The sequence below is a fragment of the Melopsittacus undulatus genome, unplaced genomic scaffold, assembly GCF_012275295.1.
Source record: "Melopsittacus undulatus isolate bMelUnd1 unplaced genomic scaffold, bMelUnd1.mat.Z mat_scaffold_72_arrow_ctg1, whole genome shotgun sequence".
NCBI lineage: Eukaryota > Metazoa > Chordata > Aves > Psittaciformes > Psittaculidae > Melopsittacus > Melopsittacus undulatus.
The window spans coordinates 37,751-57,207 of record NW_022994546.1 but is presented as its reverse complement, the minus strand read 5'-3'; the positions used below and the strand labels follow the sequence as shown (position 1 = coordinate 57,207).

At 58.3% G+C, this 19,457-nt stretch overlaps 1 protein-coding gene across 2 annotated transcripts; it reads left to right on the top strand.

The window, feature by feature from the left end:
- The first annotated feature begins 6,088 nt into the window (after positions 1–6,088).
- Positions 6,089–16,794, top strand: MARS1 (methionyl-tRNA synthetase 1). 2 transcript variants are annotated; one of them, XM_034074238.1, is made up of 18 exons: positions 6,089–6,279; positions 6,460–6,538; positions 6,777–6,911; positions 7,004–7,079; positions 7,549–7,861; positions 7,960–8,076; positions 8,261–8,464; positions 8,688–8,889; positions 9,244–9,318; positions 9,949–10,119; positions 10,324–10,419; positions 11,302–11,419; positions 11,500–11,713; positions 11,790–11,921; positions 12,004–12,108; positions 12,182–12,365; positions 12,489–12,560; positions 16,674–16,794. In XM_034074238.1, exons 1-18 carry the CDS (start codon positions 6,089–6,091, stop codon positions 16,695–16,697), a joined length of 2,508 nt encoding a protein of 835 aa, XP_033930129.1. In that variant the 3' UTR covers positions 16,698–16,794. The 2 variants fall into 2 exon arrangements, with proteins under 2 accessions (XP_033930129.1, XP_033930128.1); XM_034074237.1 differs by lacking the exon at positions 16,674–16,794 and adding an exon at positions 12,858–13,046.
- Positions 16,795–19,457: the final 2,663 nt, after the last annotated feature.

Sequence of the window (19,457 nt, the reverse complement as noted above, 5' to 3'; positions counted from 1 at the left end):
CCCACTGGGAGTCCCTAAGTGTCGTCCCCCCCCCTCTGGGTAGTCCCATTGGGAATCCCTCTGTGTCGAACCCCCCCCCCCCCCATGTGTATTCTCATAGGGAATCCGTCTGTGTCTCCCCCCCGCTGTGGGTATTCCCATTGTGAATTCGTCTGTGTTCCCCCCCCATGCTGTGGGCATTCCCATTGGGAATCCCTCTATGTCCCCCCACTCTGTGGGTATTCCCTTTAAGAATCCCTCCGTGTCCCCCCCGCTGTGGGTATTCCCTTTGGGAATCACTCTGTGTGTCGTCCCCCCCCCCAAGTGTATTCCCATTGGAAATCCCTCTCTGTCCCCCCCCCCCCGCCCTCCGCTGAGTGTATTCCCATTGGAAATCCCCCACTGGCCCCCCCCCCCCCCCCCCCTCCGCTGAGTGTATTCCCTTTGGATATACCTCTGTGTCACCCCCGGTCTGGGTATTCCCATTGCGAATCCCTTTGTTTCCCCCCCCCTCTCTGCGTATTCCCATTGGGAATCCCTCTGTGTCCTCTCCCGCTCTGGGTATTCACATTGGGAATCCCTCTGTGTCCCCCCTTGCTCTTGGTATTCCCATTGGGAATCCCTCTGTGTCCCCCTCCGCTGTGGGTATTCCCATTGGGAATGCCTCTGTGTACACCCCCGGTCTGGGTATTCCCATTGGGAATCCCTCTGTGTCCCCCCCCGCACTCTTGGTATTCCCATTGGGAATCCCTCTGTGTCCCCCCCCCCGCTCTGGTTATTCCCATTGGGAATCCCTCAGTGTCCCTCCCGGTCTGGGTATTCCCATTGGGAATACCTCTGCGTCCCCCCCCCTCTATGGGTATTCGCATGGGGAATCCCTCTGTGTCGTCGTCCCTCCCCCCCCCCAACTGTATTCCATTGCGAATCCCTCTGTGTCTCCCTCCGCTATGGGTATTCCCATAGGGAATCCCTCTGTGTCGTCGTCCCCCGCTATGGGTATTGCCATTGGGAATCCCTCTGTGTGTCCCTCCCGCTCTGGGTATTCCCATTGGTAATCCCTCTGTGTCACACCCCCGCTTTGGGTATTCCCATTGGGAATCCATCTGTGTGTCCCCCCCCCGCTCTGGGTATTCCCATTGGGAATCATTCTGTGTGTCCCTCCCGCTGTGGGTATTCTCTTTTGGAATCCCTCTGTGTCTCCCTTCTCTGTGGGCATTACCATTGGGAATCCCTCTGTATCGACCCCCCCCCCCCCCCCCCCCCCCCCCCATTTGTATTCCCATTCGGAATCCCTCTGTGTGTCCCTCCCGCTCTCGGTATTTCCATTGGGAATCCCTCTGTGTCGCCATTCTCTGTTGGTATTCCCATTGGGAATCCCTCTGTGTCCCCCCGGCTGTGGGTATTCCCATTGGAAATCTCTCTGTTTCCCCCCCCCGGCCTTCGTATTCCCATTGGGAATCCCTCAGTGTGTAACCCCCTGCTCTGGATATTCTCATTGTGAATCCCTCTGTGTCCCCCCCACCGCTCTTGGTATTCCCATTGGGAATCCCTCTGTGTCCCCTCCCGCTGTGGGTATTCCCATTGGGAATCCCTCTCTGTTCCCACCGCACTCTGGGTATTCCCATGGGGAATCCGTCTATGTCCCACCCCCGCGGTTATTCCCATTGGGAATCCCTCTGTTTCCCCCCCCCCGGCTCTGGGTATTCCCTTTGGGAATCCCTCTAGGTACCCCCCCGCGCTCTCTGTATTCCCATTTGGAATCCCTCTGTGTCCCTCCTCCGCTCTGGGTATTCCTATTGGGAATCCCTCTGTGTCTCCCCCCCGCTCTGGGTATTTCCATTGGGAATCCCACTGTGTGTCCTGTCCCCCCCCCGCTCTGCGTATTCACATTGGGAACCCCTCAGTGTCCCCCCCCCGCTCTGGCTATTCCCATTGGGAATCCCTCTGTATATCCCTCCCGCTGTAGGTATTCCCATTAGGAATCACTCTGTGTTCCCCACCCCGCTGTGGGTAGTCCCATTGGGAATCCCTCTGTGTCGTCCCCCCCTCTGTGGGTATTCCCATTGGGAATCCATCTGTGTCTTCCACCCCGCTCTGGGTATTCCCATTGGGAATCCCTCTATTTCCCCCCCCGCTGTCGGTATTCCCATTGGGAATCGCTCTATGTCTCCCCCCGCTGTGGATATTCCCATTGGGAAGCCCTCTATGTCCCCCCCCGCTGTGGGTATTCCCATTGGGAATCCCTCTGTGTCTCCCCCCGCGCTGTGGGTATTCCCATTGGGAATTTCTCTGTGTCCCCCCCCCCGCTCTGGGTATTCCCATTGGAAATACCTCTGTGTCGTCCCCCAGCCCCTCTGGGTATTCCCATTATGAATCCCTCTGTGTCCCCCCCACCCGTGGGTATTCCCATTGGGAATCCGACTTTGTCCCCCCCCCCGCTGTGGGTATTCCCATTGGAAATCCCTCTGTGTCGATCCCCCTCCCCCATGTGCATTGCCATTGGGAATCCCTCTGTGTTCCCCCCCGCTCTGGGTATTCTGGTTGGGAATCCGTCTGTGTCCCCCCCCCGCTCTGTGCATTCTCATTGCGAAAACCCTCTGTGTACCCCCCCCGCTCTAGGTATTCCAATTGGGACTCCCTCAGTGTCCCCCCCCAGCTGTGGGTATTCCCATTGGCAATCCCTCTGTGTCCCGTCCCCCCCCGCTCTGGGTATTTTCGCTGGGAATCCCTCTCTGTGTCCCCCCCCCCCCGCTGATGGTATTCTTATTGGGAATCCCTCAGATTCCCTCCCCGGTGTGGGTATAACCATTGGGAACCCCTCTGTGTCGTCCCCCCCGCTGTGGGTATTCACATTGGGAATCCCTCTGTGTCCCCCCCCGGTCTGGGTATTCCTATTGGGAATCCCTCCGTGTCCCCCCCCACTCTGGGTATTCCCATTGGGAATCCCTCAATGTCCCCCCCCCCCGCTCTGGGAATTCCTATTGGGAATCCTTCTGTGTGTCCCCCCCCCCCCCCCCCCCGCTGTGTGTATTTCCGTTGGGAATCCTTCTGTGACCCCCCCCCGCTCTGTGTATTCCCATTGGGAATACCTCTGTGTCCACCCCCCCGCGCTGTGGGTATTCCCATTGGGAAACCCTCAGTTTCCCCCACCCCCGGTGTGGGAATACCCATTTGGAATCCCTCTGTGTCGTCCCTCCCCCCCCCCATGTATATTCCCATTGGGAATCCCTCTGTGTCGTCCCTCCCCCCCCATGAATATTCCCATTGGGTATCCCTCTATGTCCCCCCCGGCTATGGGTATTCCCATTGGGAATCCCTCTGTTTCCCCCCCCCCGCTGTGGGTATTCCCATTGGGAATCCCTCAGTTTCTCCCCCCCGGTGTGCGTATTCCCATTGGGAATCCCTCTGTGTCGGCCCCCCCGCTGTGGGTATTCCCATTGGGAATCCCTCTATGTCCCCCCCCGCTGTGGTTATTCCCATTGGGAATCCCTCTGTGTGTCGTCCCCCCCCCCCGCTGTGTGTATTCCCATAGAGAATCCCTCTGTGTCCCCATTCGCAGTGGGTATTCCTATTGGGAATCCCTCTTTGTCCCCCCCCCCCCCCGCTCTGGGTATTCCCATTGGGAATACCTCTGTCTGTCCCTCCCGCTATGGGTATTCCCATTGGGAATACCTCTGTGTCCACCCCCCCCCGCTCTGGGATTTCCCATTGGGAATCCCTCTGTGTCCCCCCCCCTCTCTGGGTATTCCCATTGGGAATCCCTCTGTGTTCCACCCACCCCCCCCCTCTGGGTATTCCCTTTGGGAATCCCTCTGTGTCGTCACCCTCTCCCCGCCAAGTGTATTCCTATTGGGAAACCCGCTGTGTCCCACCCCCGCTCTCGGTATTCCCATTGGGAATCCATCTGTGTCTTCCCCCCCGCTCTGGGTATTCCCATTGGGAATTACACTGTGTGTCCTCTCGCCCCCCCGCTCTGGGTATTCCCATTGGGAATCCCTCTGTGTCCCTTCCCTGCTCTGTGTATTTTTATCGGGAATCCCTCTATGTCCCCCCCGCTGTGGGTATTCCCATTGGGAATCCCTCTGAGTCCGCCTCCCGCTCTGTGTATTCCAATTTGAAAACCCTCTTTGTCCCCCCCCCCACTCTGTGTGTTCCCATTGGGAATCCCTCTGTGTCCCCCCTCCGCTGTGTGTATTCCCATGGGGAATCCCTCTGAGTCCCCCACCGCTCTGTGTATTCCAATTTGAAATCCCTCTGTGTGTCCCCACCCCCCCCCCCCCCCCCCGCTCTCTGTATTTCCATTGGGAATCCCTCAGTGTGTAACCCCCTGCTCTGGATATTCCCATTGTGAATCCCTCTGTGTCCCCCCCACCGCTCTGGGTATTCCCATTCGGAATCCTTCTGTCTTCCCCCCCCCTCCCATGTGTATTCCCATTGGGAATCAGTCTGTGTCCCTCCCCCCGCTGTGGGTATTCCCATTGGGAATCCCTCTGTGTCCCCCCCCCGCTCTGGGTATTCCCATTGGGAATTCCTCTGTGTCCCCCCCACCCAAGGGTGTTCCCATTGGGAATCCCTCTGTGTCCCCCCCCTGTTCTGGGTATTCCCATTGGGAATCCCTCTGTTTCCCCCCCCCGCTCTGGGTATTCCCATTGGGAATCCCTCTGTGTCCCCCCCCTGTTCTGGGTATTCCCATTGGGAATCCCTCTGTTTCCCCCCCCCCGCTCTGGGTATTCCCATTGGGAATCCCTCTTTGTCACCCCCCCCATGGTTATTCCCATTGGGAATCCCTGTTTGTCCCTCCCCCCCCCGCTCTGGTATTCCCATTGGTAATCCTTCTGAGTCCCCCTCCCCCGCTGTGGGTGTTCCCATTGCGAATCCCTCAATGTGTCCCCCCCCCCTACTGTGGGTATTCCCATGGGGAATCCCTCTGTGTCCCCCCCCGGTGTGGGTATTCCCATTGGGAATCCCTCTGTGTCCCCCCCGCCGCTCTGGGTATTCCCATTGGGAATCCCTCTTTGTCCGTCCCTCCCCCTCTCTGGGTATTCCCATTGGGAATCCCTCTGTGTCCCCCTTCGCTGTGGGTATTCCCATTGGGAATACTTCTGCGTCCCCCCTCGTTGTGGGTATTCTCATTGGGAATCCCTCTGTTTCCCCCCCCCGCTCTGGGTATTCCCATTGGGAATCCCTCTGTGTCACCCCCCCCGAGGGTATTCACATTGGGAATACCTCTGTGTCCCCCCCCTGCTCTGGGTATTCTTATTGTGAATCCCTCAGTTCCCCCCCCCCGCTATGGATATTCACATTGGGAAACCCTCTGTGTCCCCCCCCCGCTCCTTGTATTCCCTTTGCGAATCCCTCTGTGTCACCCCCTGCCGTTCTGGCTATTCCCACTGGGAATCCCTCTGTGTGTGTCCCCCCCCCCCGTATATTCCCATTGGGTATCCCTCTATGTCCCCCCATCTGTGGGTATTCCCATTGTGAATCCCTCTGTGTCGTCCCCCCCCCCCCCCGTTCTCAGCCGTCGGGGTCTCCGTGTCCGCCATTGTACGCAATAAAGAGCTCTGCTCAGTGGGATCCGTGTCCGTCCGTGGAGGCTGTGGGGCTTGGTAAGGGAGGCCCGGACCCTGGTGCCTGCAGCTGTGGGGCTGGGGCTGAGCCCATGGGGAGCGGGGTCCGCACGAATCCATGGGGTGGGCGGGGCCATGGGGGTCGGGGTCCGCACCAATCCATGGTGGGGGGCACCCATGGGGAGCGGGGTCCGCACCAATCCATGCGGGGGGTACCCATGGGGAGCGGGGTCCGCACCAATCCATGGGGGGGGGGGGCATGGGGGGCTGGGTCCGCACCAGTCCATGGGGGGGGGGGCATGGGGGGCCGGGTCCGCACCAATCCAAGGGGGGGGGGGTGGGGGCATGGGGGGCCGGGTCCGCACCAATCCATGGAGGGGGGGTCCATGGGGGGCCGGGTCCGCTCCAATCCATGGGGGGGTGTCCCGACGGGCTCCATGCCGTCCCCCCGGTGCCCGCAGGACGGCGCTGGTGGCTCCGGTGACCGCTGCTCTCGCGAGATCCGCGTCAGAGCTTGCTCCCGTCGTGCCTTGCGCGCGGCCATGCGGCTCCGGCTCCCGGTGCGCGGCCCAGCGGCGCTGAAGGTGCTCGCGGCCGCGGCCGCCGCCGCCGCCCCCGTGGAGCTGCAATGGGGCAGCCCCGCTCGGGAGCGCGCACCCCCCGGCCCCGGCGCGGCCCCGACCCTGGAGCTCGAGAGCGGAGCCCTCCTCTTCTCCCCCAACGCCATCTGCCAGTGAGTACCGGACGGGAGCGTCCACCGGGAACAGGAGCGTCCACCGGGAACGGGAGCGTCCGCCGGGAACGGGAGCGTGCGCCGGGAACGGGAGCGTGCACCGGGAACGGGAGCGCGGACCGGGAACGGGAGCGCGCACGGCGCGGCCCCCCCCGCTCCTCACCCACCCCCACCCTTCAGGTTCTTCTTCCTGCGCCGCGGGGACGCGTCCACGGACCTCGGCACCCAATGGCTGGAGTGGGAGGCGACCGAGCTGCAGGTGGGTGCGCGCGCACAGGCCCCTCCCCACCTCCGAGGGGGCGCCCCCCCCCCCCCCCGCCCCTCGAGCTGTGGGTGGGTGCGCGCACACCCCCCCCTCCCCCCCGAGGGTGCGCACACCCCCCCCTTCCCCCTCCCCCCCGAGCTGCGGGTGGGTGCGCGCACACCTCCCCCCCCCCGGGGTTCAGATGGGTTCGCACACCCCCCCCCCCCATGGCCCCATTGACCCTCGCCCGCAGCCCGCGGCCACCACTGCGCTCTATGGCCGCCTGGTGCTGGGCAGGACCATGGCTGAGGCCGTGGGGGTCCTGCGGGAGCCATTGACCCACATGGAGCAGAGCTTGGCCAGGACGGGCACTGCCTTCCTCACTGGGGTGAGTGGCACCGGGAATGGTACCGGGGGTGGTACCGGGAATGGTACCAGGGGTGGCATCGGGGTCATGGCACTGACATTGCTTTGGCACAGGAGGCACCCTCCGTGGCGGATGTGGTTGTGTGGGGCACATTGTTCCCAGTGCTGCAGGAGGAGAGCAGTGTGCCAGGTGAGTGTGGTGCTATGGGGCATCCCTTATGGTGCTATGGTGTGGATGGGGCATCCTTTATGGTGCTATGGTTGTAGGGATCACACTGTTCCCATCCCATCCCTTATGGTGCTATGGGTGTAGGAATCACACTGCTCCCATCCCATCCCTTATGGTGCTATGGGTGTAGGAATCACACTGCTCCCATCCCATCCCTTATGGTGCTATGGGTGTAGGAATCACACTGCTCCCATCCCATCCCTTATTGTGCTATGGATGTAGGAATCACACTGCTCCCATCCCATCCCCAGCTGAGTGTGGTGCGGATGGGGCATCCCTTATGGTGCTATGGTTGTAGGAATCACGGTGTTCCCGGGGCATCGCTTATGGTGCTGTGGCTGTGCCATGGCTGTGGGCATCACACTACTCCCATCCCATCCCTTATGGTGCCATGGCTGTGGCAATCACACTGCTCCCATCCCATCCCCAGCGGAGCTCCCAGCGCTCAGGACCTGGTTCCGCACCATGACTCTCTCTGATCCCTGCCGAGCTGCTGCTGACACCGTCCTGGTGCCCACGGCACTGTCGGAGCTCACATCCCACCTGCGGCAGCAGCCGGGTCCCCGCGGTGCTGGTGCTGGTGCCGGTGCTGGTTCTGGCAGCCCCGCGCCATCCCCGGCCTCGCCTCCAGAGGATGAAGGCTCCGAGCGCGTCCTCACCGAGGCCGAGATCGCGGCGGCCACCGACGCATGGGCCCGCGGTGCCGCGGCGCTGCCCAAGCCATGGCGGCCCCAGACACCCGTGTGAGTGCTGGGGCTGCCCCACACATCCCACACATGGTTATGGGGTGCGGTGCCCCCACTGCTCCCTATGCGTGCCCTGAGTGCTGTGCCCATGCCAGGCTGCCGGTGGAGGGCATGCGGAACATCCTCATCACCAGCGCTCTGCCATATGTCAACAATGTGCCTCATCTCGGCAACATCATCGGCTGCGTCCTCAGCGCCGACACCTTCGCCAGGTGATGCTCTATGGGGTCCTATGGGGGTTGCGGTGACCGCGGTGCCGGCGCCGGTGCCAGGCTCTGTGCCACACTCTGTGCCAGGCTCAGTGCCACACTCTGTGCCAGGCTCAGTGCCACACTCTGTGCCAGGCTCAGTGCCAGGCTCTGTGCCACGCTCAGTGACAGGCTCTGTCCCATGCAGGTACTGCCGCCTGCGCAACTGGAACACCCTGTACGTGTGTGGCACTGACGAGTACGGCACAGCCACCGAGACCAGGGCGGTGCAGGAGGGGCTGACGCCGCGGGAGGTGTGTGACAAGTACCACAGGATCCATGGGGACATCTACGCCTGGTTTGGCATCTCCTTCGACTACTTCGGCCGCACCACGACACCAAAACAGACCATGTGAGGGGCAGGGCTGTGGGGCGGGGGGGGGGGGGGGCTCGGGGACGATGGGAGGATGTGACCAACACCCCACACCCCACAGCCCTGCCCCACATCCCTGCCCCACACCCCACAACCCTGCCCCACATCCCTGCCCCACACCCCCCAGCCCTGCCCCACACCCCCCAGCCCTGCCCCACACCCCCACACCTCTGACCCACACCTGACCTGGTGCCATTGGCAGCATCGCTCAGGACATCTTCCGCCGGCTCCTGGCTCGCGGGTTCCTGCTCCAGGACACTGTGGAGCAGCTTCGGTGCCAGCTCTGCTGCCGCTTCCTGGCCGACCGCTTCGTGGAGGGCACCTGCCCAATGTGTGGCTATGGGGAGGCCAGGGGGGACCAGTGCGATAAGTGTGGCAAACTCATCAATGCCGTGGAGCTCAAGGTGGGGCTGCCCCATAGCACTGCCCCATAGCACTGCCCCATAGCACTGACCCACACCCCACACCCCTGACCCACACCCCACAGCCCTGCCCCATGTGTGGCTATGGGGAGGCAAGGGGGGACCAGTGCGATAAGTGTGGCAAACTCATCAATGCTGTGGAGCTCAAGGTGGGGCTGCCCCATAGCACTGCCCCACACCCCCCCCATAGCACTGACCCATAGCACTGTCCCACAGCACTGACCCATAGCACTGCCTCATAGCACTGACCCATAGCACTGCCCCACACCCCACAGCCCTGCCCCACACCCCCCATCCGTGCCATGGGGCGCATCCAACCCCTGTTTGTGCTCCCAGAGCCCTCAGTGCAAGCTCTGCAAGGGCGTCCCCACAGTGAACCCCACCGAGCATCTCTTCCTGGACCTGCCCAAGGTGAGCCCCATACGTGTGGGGCGCAGAGGGGTGTGGGTCACCCCATATGTGTGGGGTGCAGAGGGGTGTGGGTCACCCCATACTTGTGGGGTGCAGAGGGGTGTGGGTCACCCCATATGTGTGGGGTGCAGAGGGGTGTGGGTCACCCTGCTCACCCCATACGTGTGGGGCACAGAGGGGTGTGGGTCACCCCATACGTGTGGGGTGCAGAGGGGTGTGGGTCACCCTGCTCACCCCATATGTGTGGGGCGCAGAGGGGTGTGGGTCACCCCATACGTGTGGGGTGCAGAGGGGTGTGGGTCACCCCATACGTGTGTGGTGCAGAGGGGTGTGGGTCACCCCATACGTGTGTGGTGCAGAGGGGTGTGGGTCACCCCTGCTCACCCCATAGCTGTGGGGTGCAGAGGGGTGTGGGTCACCCCATACGTGTGGGGTGCAGAGGGGTGTGGGTCACCCCTGCTCACCCCATAGCTGTGGGGTGCAGAGGGGTGTGGGTCACCCCATACGTGTGGGGTGCAGAGGGGTGTGGGTCACCCCATACGTGTGGGGTGCAGAGGGGTGTGGGTCACCCCATACGTGTGTGGTGCAGAGGGGTGTGTGTCACCGCCGCTCACCCCACGTGCCCCGCAGCTGCAGCAGCCCCTGGAGCAGTGGCTGGAGCTCTCCTGGGCCTCGGGGCACTGGACACCCAACGCTCGGCACATCACCCGCTCGTGGCTGCGGGAGGGGCTCCGGCCGCGCTGCATCACCCGCGACCTGCAGTGGGGAACCCCTGTGCCCCTGGACGGCTTCCGAGACAAGGTGATCTATGGGGTGTGGGGCTCGGATCCACATGTGCCCTACTTGGGGGTCCCGTGCCCCACATGTGTTCTACTTGGGGGTCCCGTGCCCCACATGTGCTCTACTTGAGGGTCCCGTGCCCCACATGTGTCCTACTTGGGGGTCCCGCGCCCCACATGTGCCCTACTTGGGGGTCCCGCGCTCACACCCCCCCCCCTTTTCCAGGTGTTCTATGTGTGGTTCGATGCTCCCATTGGGTACTTGTCAATCACAGCAAACTACACCGACCAATGGGAGAGGTGGTGGAAGAACCCTGAGCAGGTGGGAGTGTGGGGCAGGTGTGGGGTGGGGGCTGGGTCAGAGCGGGACACCCCAAAGCCCTGCCGCACACCCCACAGCCCTGCCCCACACCCCACAGCCCTGCCCCACACCCCACGGCCCTGCCCCACAACTCACAGCCCTGCCCCACACCCCACGGCCCTGCCCCACACCTCACAGCCCTGCCCCACACAACCCTGCCCCACATCCCCCATCCCTGCCCCACACCCCACAGCCCTGCCTCACAGCCCTGCCCCACACCCCCCCAGCCCTGCCCCACACCCCCACAGCCCTGCCCCACACCCCCCATCCCTGCCCCACACCCCACACCCTGCCCCACACCCCCCCAGCCCTGCCCCACACCCCACAGCCCTGCCCCACACCCCCCCAGCCCTGCCCCACACCCCACAGCCCTGCCCCACACCACACGGCCCTGCCCCACACCCCCCAGCCCTGCCCCACACCTCACAGCCCTGCCCCACACCCCCCAACCCTGCCCCACACCCCACAGCCACGTGAGGGGCTCGCGGGTGGTGCCATGGGGCTGGCGGGGGGTGCTCGGTGCCGATGGGTGGATGTGCCCCACACCCCCCAACCCTGCCCCACACCCCACAGCCACGTGAGGGGCTCGCGGGTGGTGCCATGGGGCTGGCGGGGGGTGCTCGGTGCCGATGGGTGGATGTGCCCCACACCCCCCAACCCTGCCCCACACCCCACAGCCACGTGAGGGGCTCGCGGGTGGTGCCATGGGGCTGGCGGGGGGTGCTCGGTGCCGATGGGTGGATGTGCCCCACACCCCACAGCCCTGCCCCATATGCCCCAGCCCTGCCCCGTAACCCCCCAGCCCTACCCCACAGCCCTCATGTGTCCCCCCCCAACCAACAGGTTGAGCTCTACAACTTCATGGCCAAGGACAACGTCCCCTTCCACAGCGTCATCTTCCCTTGCTCACTCCTGGGTGCGGATGACAACTACACCCTCGTGAACCACCTGATCGCCACAGGTACAGCCGGCGCCGGGTGTGATGTGGGGCAGGGGGTCTATGGTTGTACCCAATGGCGGTGTCTGTACCACACCCCACAGAGTACCTGAACTACGAGGATGGGAAGTTCTCCAAGAGCCGCGGTGTGGGGGTGTTCGGTGACATGGCCATGGATACCGGTATCCCTGCGGACGTGTGGCGGTTCTACCTGTTGTACCTGCGGCCCGAGGGGCAGGACAGCTCCTTCTGCTGGAGCGACCTCATGCTCAAGAACAACGCGGAGCTGCTCAACAACTTGGGCAACTTCATCAACAGGTTCAGCAACAGTCGGACACGGCAGCGACTGTGTCATCCATGGCTGCGGTTGTGCTGATGCCTGTTCTGTACCCAGGGCTGGGATGTTCGTGTGTAAGTTCTTCGGTGGTACCGTCCCCAGTATGGTGTTGGCACCCGAGGACAAGCGGCTCCTGGCGCGGGTCACACTGGAGCTACACCAGTACCACCAGTTGCTGGAGAGAGTCCGGTGTGTGGGGGCAACCATGGGGCCGAGGGTGGAGGGCAGAGCCCTGCCCCATAGCATGCACTGACCCCCCTCTGCCCCATAGCATCCGGGATGCGCTGAGGTGCATCCTCAGCATCTCTCGCCATGGCAACCAGTACATCCAGGTGAACGAGCCATGGAAGCGGATCAAGGGGGGTGAAGAGGACAGGTATGGGGCAGATGTGGGGCTGGAGGGGGGGGACAGGCAGAGAGCTGACACTGACCAGTTTCCTGCCCCATAGACAGCGCGCGGGGACGGTGACCGGTGTGGCTGTGAACATGGCATCCCTATTGGCTGTGATGCTACAGCCCTACATGCCCAGCATCAGCTCTGCCATACAAGGGCAGCTCCGCATCCCCCCGGATTGCTTCGTCCTGACCCACACCTTCACCTGCACCCTGCCCCATGGACACCGCGTGGGCACCGTAGGTGATGGGGAGGGTGGTACTGGTGGGACTGGGAGGGCGGTACTGGTGGGACTGGGAGGGCAGTACTGGTGGGACTGGGAGCACTGGTGTGGGGTGACCCACATCTCCCCCCGGTTGTAGGTGAGTCCCCTGTTCCAGAAGCTGGAGCCCGAGCGGATTGAGGCCCTGCGCAAGCGCTTTGGGGGGGGGCAGGTGAGTGGACACCCCCAGCCCCACAACCACCCCCAGCCCCACAACCACCTCCAGCCCCACAACCACCTCCAGCCCCACAACCGCCCCCAGCCCCACAACTGCCCCCAGCCCCACAACCACCTCCAGCCCCACAACCCCCCCAGCCCCACAACCACCTCCAGCCCCACAACCGCCCCCAGTCCCACAACCGCCCCCAGCCCCACAACCACCTCCAGCCCCACAACCGCCTCCAGCCCCAAAACCACCTCCAGCCCCACAACCACCTCCAGCCCCACACCTGCTGCTGTCCTTCCCCAGGCCAAGCAGACCCCCCCAGCCCCACAACCGCCTCCAGCCCCACAACCGCCCCAGCAGGAGCTGGCGATAGCCACGGGCAACAGCCCCGAGGTCCTCGCCCCCCATGGGAAGCAGCAGTAGCCCCACAGCACATAGAGACCACACTGGGATGTGGTTGTGTGTGTAATAAACGCAAATGCTGTACAATGATGTGTGGTCCCAGCACCCCCATAGCATCAGTCTGTGCCATCTGGGTCACGTCTGCCCCCCAAGTGTAGGGCTTAGTGGGGCGGGGCTTGGAGGGGTGGGGCCCGGTGGGGCGGGGCCTGGCTTGTTGGGGCTTGATAGGGTGGGGTCTGGAGGGGCGGGGCTTAGCAGGGCGGGGCTTGTAGGGGCGGGTTTAGCAGGGCAGGGCTTAGGAGGGCGGGGCGGAGACGTGAGGGGGCGGGGCCTGGAGGGGCAGGGCTTGGAAGGGCCGATTCTTCTCATTTGCATGATCCGTTGTTGTCGCCCATTGTTCCCTTTGGATATTCCCACATTCCAGTGTCGCTTCCATCACCCCCATTGCCCCCGGGGCCATCCCCTCCCTGCTCAGTACCCCACAAACAGCAGTTACCCTCAATGCTTTACCTCTGTTTTCAGCATGAGATTCCCAAGAAATGTTGGGAATTCCGTGTTGGACTCGTTCCCATTTCATTGTAGAAGGAATTGAACAATGAATGAAGTTGTATTGACTCTCTATACTTTGATCTTAATACCAATAGTCCCACGTGGGTCTTCCCCACTTCCATGTATCCTAAACCCAATTTTAGTTCCTGTTCCCAGTTTTTCCAGTCTATGACAGTTACATTTACTGGATTGCAGGCACAGGTTGTACAGTTATGGTTTGTTTGCATTCTTGCTATTGAAGCTCATAGTCTTACATTGATACCCACATCCCAGCTGCAGGATCCCAGTATCCATCCTGTCCTTCCACAGAGGGGTGATGACTGATACCTGTTTTGACTAGGTACATAATCAGGGTTTATATGACATTGGTGTCCACCTGGGCAGATATATTATATACTATAGTATATACTATAATATTATATATATTATATACTATAGTATATACTATAATATTATATATATTATTTACTGTAGTACTGCCTCCACTCTAAACATCCACAGTATCTAAATCATCATCTATAATATCACACGCATCAAAATTACTGACTCAAATTGGTTATAACTTCACTTATTCCAATTAATGTCCCTTCATCTGAATGTGTTCTCATTTCTCCCCAGCACAAGGTTGGAAGTTCCTTTGGATCAGAACACACAGTTTGGTTGTTTCCTGACACAATTCATACTGGGTTTGAATATATATGCGACTTTGTTCCTTTGCATTCATAAGCAGTGTGATATACCCAGTGTGATATACCAGGGTTTAGAGGTTATCCTCCCTCGTCTGGTTGTGGTAACACATTCACTACAGTTGTTGTGAATGTCTTTAGAAGCTACAGCATTTCCCATATGGTTTCCATCAGAACCGACACCAAAGAGCTCCGGTCAGGATCACAGTGCTCAGCACTCACAGCCCTAGGGGTGCAGCCCATGGAGCTGCAGCATCCATCCCCTCCGGTCTCGCCCTCTCTGGCACATTAAAGGTGTATTCCCTATTACAGCAATAGGATCTGACCCACAACAACAGTTCCAGGAGGTGGTGATTTCACACCCAATGCAAAAGAAATGTGACTGACTCCTCAACAGTTGTTGCTGTTCTCCCCTATGGGTAATAATAAACTCAAGAAATTGGGACACTTGGCTCTAATACACACATTGCAGTGTTTGCATATAGGACATGGACTGGGATTGGCCCTTATCCTATGGGTTCTTAAAATGATTTCAACTAGATCTGCATTTCCCATATCAGATTTATGGGATTCAATATGAATTCCATCAGTTACTTATCCAAGTCCTCTTGAGGGTCAGTTTGGTGTCTATGGGTTCAGTTACAACGTCCCATTCTATCACAGGTCCCTGTACTGGTGACGTGTGTGTCACCCTTTTCCAGCTGTTCTTATCACCGTTTCTGTAGTGAAAACAACAAGAAATGGTCCATCCCAACAAGGGATAAACTCTCTTCTTACCGGTTTTTATGTCATTCTAGTCCTAATTCATTCACTGCAGCTGCCCCATGGCACTGCCCCATAGCACACACATGGATCCAGTTCCACCTCTGCTCAACCTTCCTTCTCCACCAGTTTAACCAGTTTCTTTCCTCCTTTCCTCCCAGTTTCAGTCCCATCTGTCCACATGTCTGTTCCCACTGGTTTGCCTGTCCCGGCCCCATCCCATGCTCAAACACAGGAGCTGCTCGAGCTCCTTTCCCTTTGGTTGTCCTTAACCTTAAACACCTTTCCCCAGTGTCACCATCTGAACAACATCTTCAGCTTCAGTTGTTCCTGTCCCAAAGCCCAAATGAAGGGATCTGGTAGAGGTGGATTAATTCGCACTGTGTCTGTCACATCTGCACACATGACTTCATCCCATCTTCCTCACCTCAAATACAACATTAATTATAACAATTATAACAAAAAAACAACATTAATTTTAATTCAAAGTTCCATTTTAGGCCATTTTTCCTGATCTTCCAAAGTATAATGAACATCAGTGTCAGTTACAATATTTTACCAACGTTTTCTTGTTCACAGGGGCCCCAGAAGATCCTCTCAGTTGTTTCCAATGTGCCCAAATGTAACCCAATGGGCTCTTCTCCTTGTCTTGACTGGTCCCATTTCAGCCAATCCTTTACAGATCCCTATAACTTCTCTTTCCCAGTGCTTTGCAAATGCACTTATGACAATGAGAGCAGCTCCACACAAGTTGTATGTGTGTATACACACAAGTTGTATGTGTGTATACACACAAGTTGTATGACAATGAGAGCAGCTCCACACAAGTTGTATGTGTGTATACACACAAGTTGTATGACAATGAGAACAGCTCCACACAAGTTGTATGTGTGTATACACACAAGTTGTATGACAATGAGAGCAGCTCCACACAAGTTGTATGATACCTTTAATGGGATCAGTACAATAATACCTCTGGTTGTGCAGATCAGCTCCCGTTGTTAGATCACAGTTCCGGTGACAGCACAATCCCCTTTGCAGTCAATGTCTCTTCACTTTGATACCTTACAAACCCTTTCCCAGTTTTCCTTTCTGACCTCCCAGAACTTTTGTGGCTTTTCCCACAAAACAACCATTTTATTCCTGTTCTCAGGATTACCCATTAGGTGTAATTGGCCATGAGGGCAGAGCTCCCAGAGCTGTGGCCATGAGGGGAGAGCTCCCAGAGCTGTGGCCATGAGGTGCCTCCTTGCTGAGCTCTTTGCAAGCCCTATCAAGGACTTGAGGCTCCCTCAGTGGCTCCTGTCACTCTGAGCTGAGGCTCCTGGGCTCTGATCTCCCCCAGCTCCGGTGCCACAGGAGTCCTCTCTCAAGCCAACCCCTCAGCAAGTGACTAACAACTGCCGCTGATGGCCGGTTTGAGCCAGTTTGTTCCTGCAGTTGTCTCCCAATCACTGCACAGGTGTCCTGTGCACAAAGATGTATTACACCAGGAAATAGGGCAGATCATGCTTGTTCAAATGCCACAGATGTAGGTCACCATTCAAATTGCAACCACACTATTAATATAGATGGTAACCTGGTTCAGTGGTGGCCCATTCCTAAACGGAAAGGATGGTATTGGTTATGTGGAGAAAATGCTTATAAGACTCTACCCCCCCAGCTGGAAGGGGGCAGGCACCTTAGGTGCTGTAATACCCAAGTTTACTATTATCGACAGGTATCCTTCCAGGACCTGGATTAGAACTTTTGCCAGAAGGGATGAAGATTGTTGGAAGAAGTAAATACCCTCAGAGACCACCACATTTTTGTACACATGCAGGGAACGTTCTGGAAAACAACATAATCCACACGTAGCCTCATGACTATGTATGTATGCCCAGGGACTACATAAGGATGGCCTGTGGAGCAACAGGGGGACACAACGGCAGGAGGAGCTCTCCCCCGTGTCTCCCAGCGCCGCAATGAAGAATACCTGCTTGTCAGCTTGAAAACTTTGTTGGCAAGTTTGTGCCTGGAGTTTTCTCCCAATCACTGCACTGGGTTCAGCTCTAACAGTTCTTTTCCTCCTTCTTAACAGACAACCTCAAATGAGTTCAGATTGTTTTATAAAGAATGCACAAAAGCTTGGATTATTTCTTCATTGACTTAGGTTTTGTGGTTTGGTTTTGTTGGGGTTTCTTTGTTTTCATTTCTTTTTTCCCAATTCTTGTCCAGTATTATCCTAAAGTTGTATGAAACCTTCATGGAGATTCTACTGCCCTGATAGCAGAGTATCCCAGACACACTGGGGAACCCCAAATGTGGTTTTACACAGGTTTCTCACACCCTTCAAACAGTCACGTACCACACATTTGGACCAAGCACTAGCACCCTCACTACCAATTACTAGTCCTAGTCAAACCCTGCCAGGCACTCATGCTACTTCTGCTGCAGTCCTGCTCTTGAATATTGATGCAGATGTGCCTGGACCAGTCCTGCAAGAGACACTGAGTAATGGTGTGCAGGACAGTGGGAGGGTTTCAAAGACATGCTGGAGGGGCTGGGATCCTGCCATTGTTTCTGCTGGGCTGCAATACCCCTTCTCCTTCACAGACAGCTCTAAGATACCCTAAAGAAAAGCCCTAGATCCAGGGCTGGGCTGAAGCTTCCAGCAAAAATCCACCACCTCATCACATTACAGGGCACACAGAAATATACAGACACATACAAATAAAAGATATGTGGCACTGCAGCCACTCCAACCCCTACAACAGCACCACAACTGCTACCTCAGCAAGAGGTGGCACAGCTATTTCAATGTCAGCAACAGGCACTGAGGCTACTCCAAGCCCTGTGACAGGCACTGCCCAAAGGTGACTGAGGAGCTGTTGGTAGAGCTGTCTTGGAGACAGAGGCAATGCAGCAGCTCTGCCTTGCCTGGTCTCTCACAGGATCCTTCTGTGCTGGGGCTGCTGAAGGTAGAAGAACAACAAGTGCCAATCACTACCACAGCAGTGCACCGGTGGCAAGATGGCACCAACCCAGACTCCCTGATTGCCATCCATGAGCTGATCCATTGATTGGAGAGCCCAGGAGTGCTCAGCAGGACCCACTCACCCTTCAGGAGCCCCACAGGGCCCGTGCACAACCCACAGGACAGTCTGATTGTAAACTGCAGCAAGTGACCCAAGGAAGAACAATTGCAGATGGGGCCCTGAGCAACAACAGCCTCTGAACAAATGAACCAGGAGATAGTTCATGCCCTTGGGCCAGTGCGCACTGGGCAAGGTGTGAAATGTGCTCTGCACCGCACTGGGGAGAATGGGCTTACCTGGAGTCTCTGGCAGAAAGCTCCAGCGCAGACTCCAGGTCGACCCCTCGGCTTTTGGAGTCAGGGATCCCCAGGACACGAGGCTGCTCTACCCCACCTGAAACAGAGATCCTGGCAGCCTCTGAAGAGCTTCAAGCTGCTTCACAAGTGATGGGCACTGAAGCACAGCTCCTCCTGGCACCCCACTTGCCCGTGCTGGCCTTCATGTTCAAAGGGAAGGCTGACACATCATACAACTGATGCTACATGGAGTAAGTAAGGGCATTGCACTGATGACACAAGGAGCTCAAATAGAAATCCCAGCTGTCCAGGAATCTTGGAAGTGACTGTGGATTGGCCAGAAGGCACCCGTTTTGGAATGTCACCAGAGAACAGATGCTGAAAAAGCCCCACCATATAATGAATGAGGAAATCTCCAGTGCTTTATCTCTCCTTCCTCACAGATGGTGGCAAATGCCCTCGAGGGGTGGTTGCAGTAATGGAAGCAGAGCAACTGGCAGCACGGAGGGAAACCCATCTGGGCTGCTGCACTGTGGCAAGACATCACTGCCCAGATGCAGAACCTGGTGGTGAAGGTACACCATGGATATGCTCATTTACCCAAGAGTTGGGCCACTGAGGAACATCAGACGATGGCTGAAGTACAAAGACAGGGAGGCCTGGCACACTGACTGTATCACACTCCCACCAACCCGCCAGAGCAAGCGCCATGTGCTTACCATGGTGGAAGCAACCACCAGATGGCTGGAAACATGCCCCACACCACTGCCTGGAACACTATCCTGGGCCTTGAGAAGCAAATCTTGTAGCGACACAGCACCCCAGAGAGAACTGAGTCCAACAATGGGACTCATTTCCAGAAAACTTTATAGACACCTGGCATAGAGCATGGCATTGAGTGGGTATATCACATCCCTACCATGAACCAGCCTCTGAGAAAACCCAGTGGTACAATGGGCTGCTGAAAATCACACTGAGAGCAGTGGGTGCTGGGACTTTCAAACACTGGGATACACTTAGCAAAGGCCACCTGGTTGGTCAACACCAGAGGATCTGCCAACAGGGCTGACGCACCCCAGTCAGAACTTTTACATACACCAGAGGGAGATACTGACAACACACTGACGTTTTAGTTGTATCTGGAAGGAAGGATGACTGCTCGGGTCGGGCTGGGGATCAGTCAGCAGATGC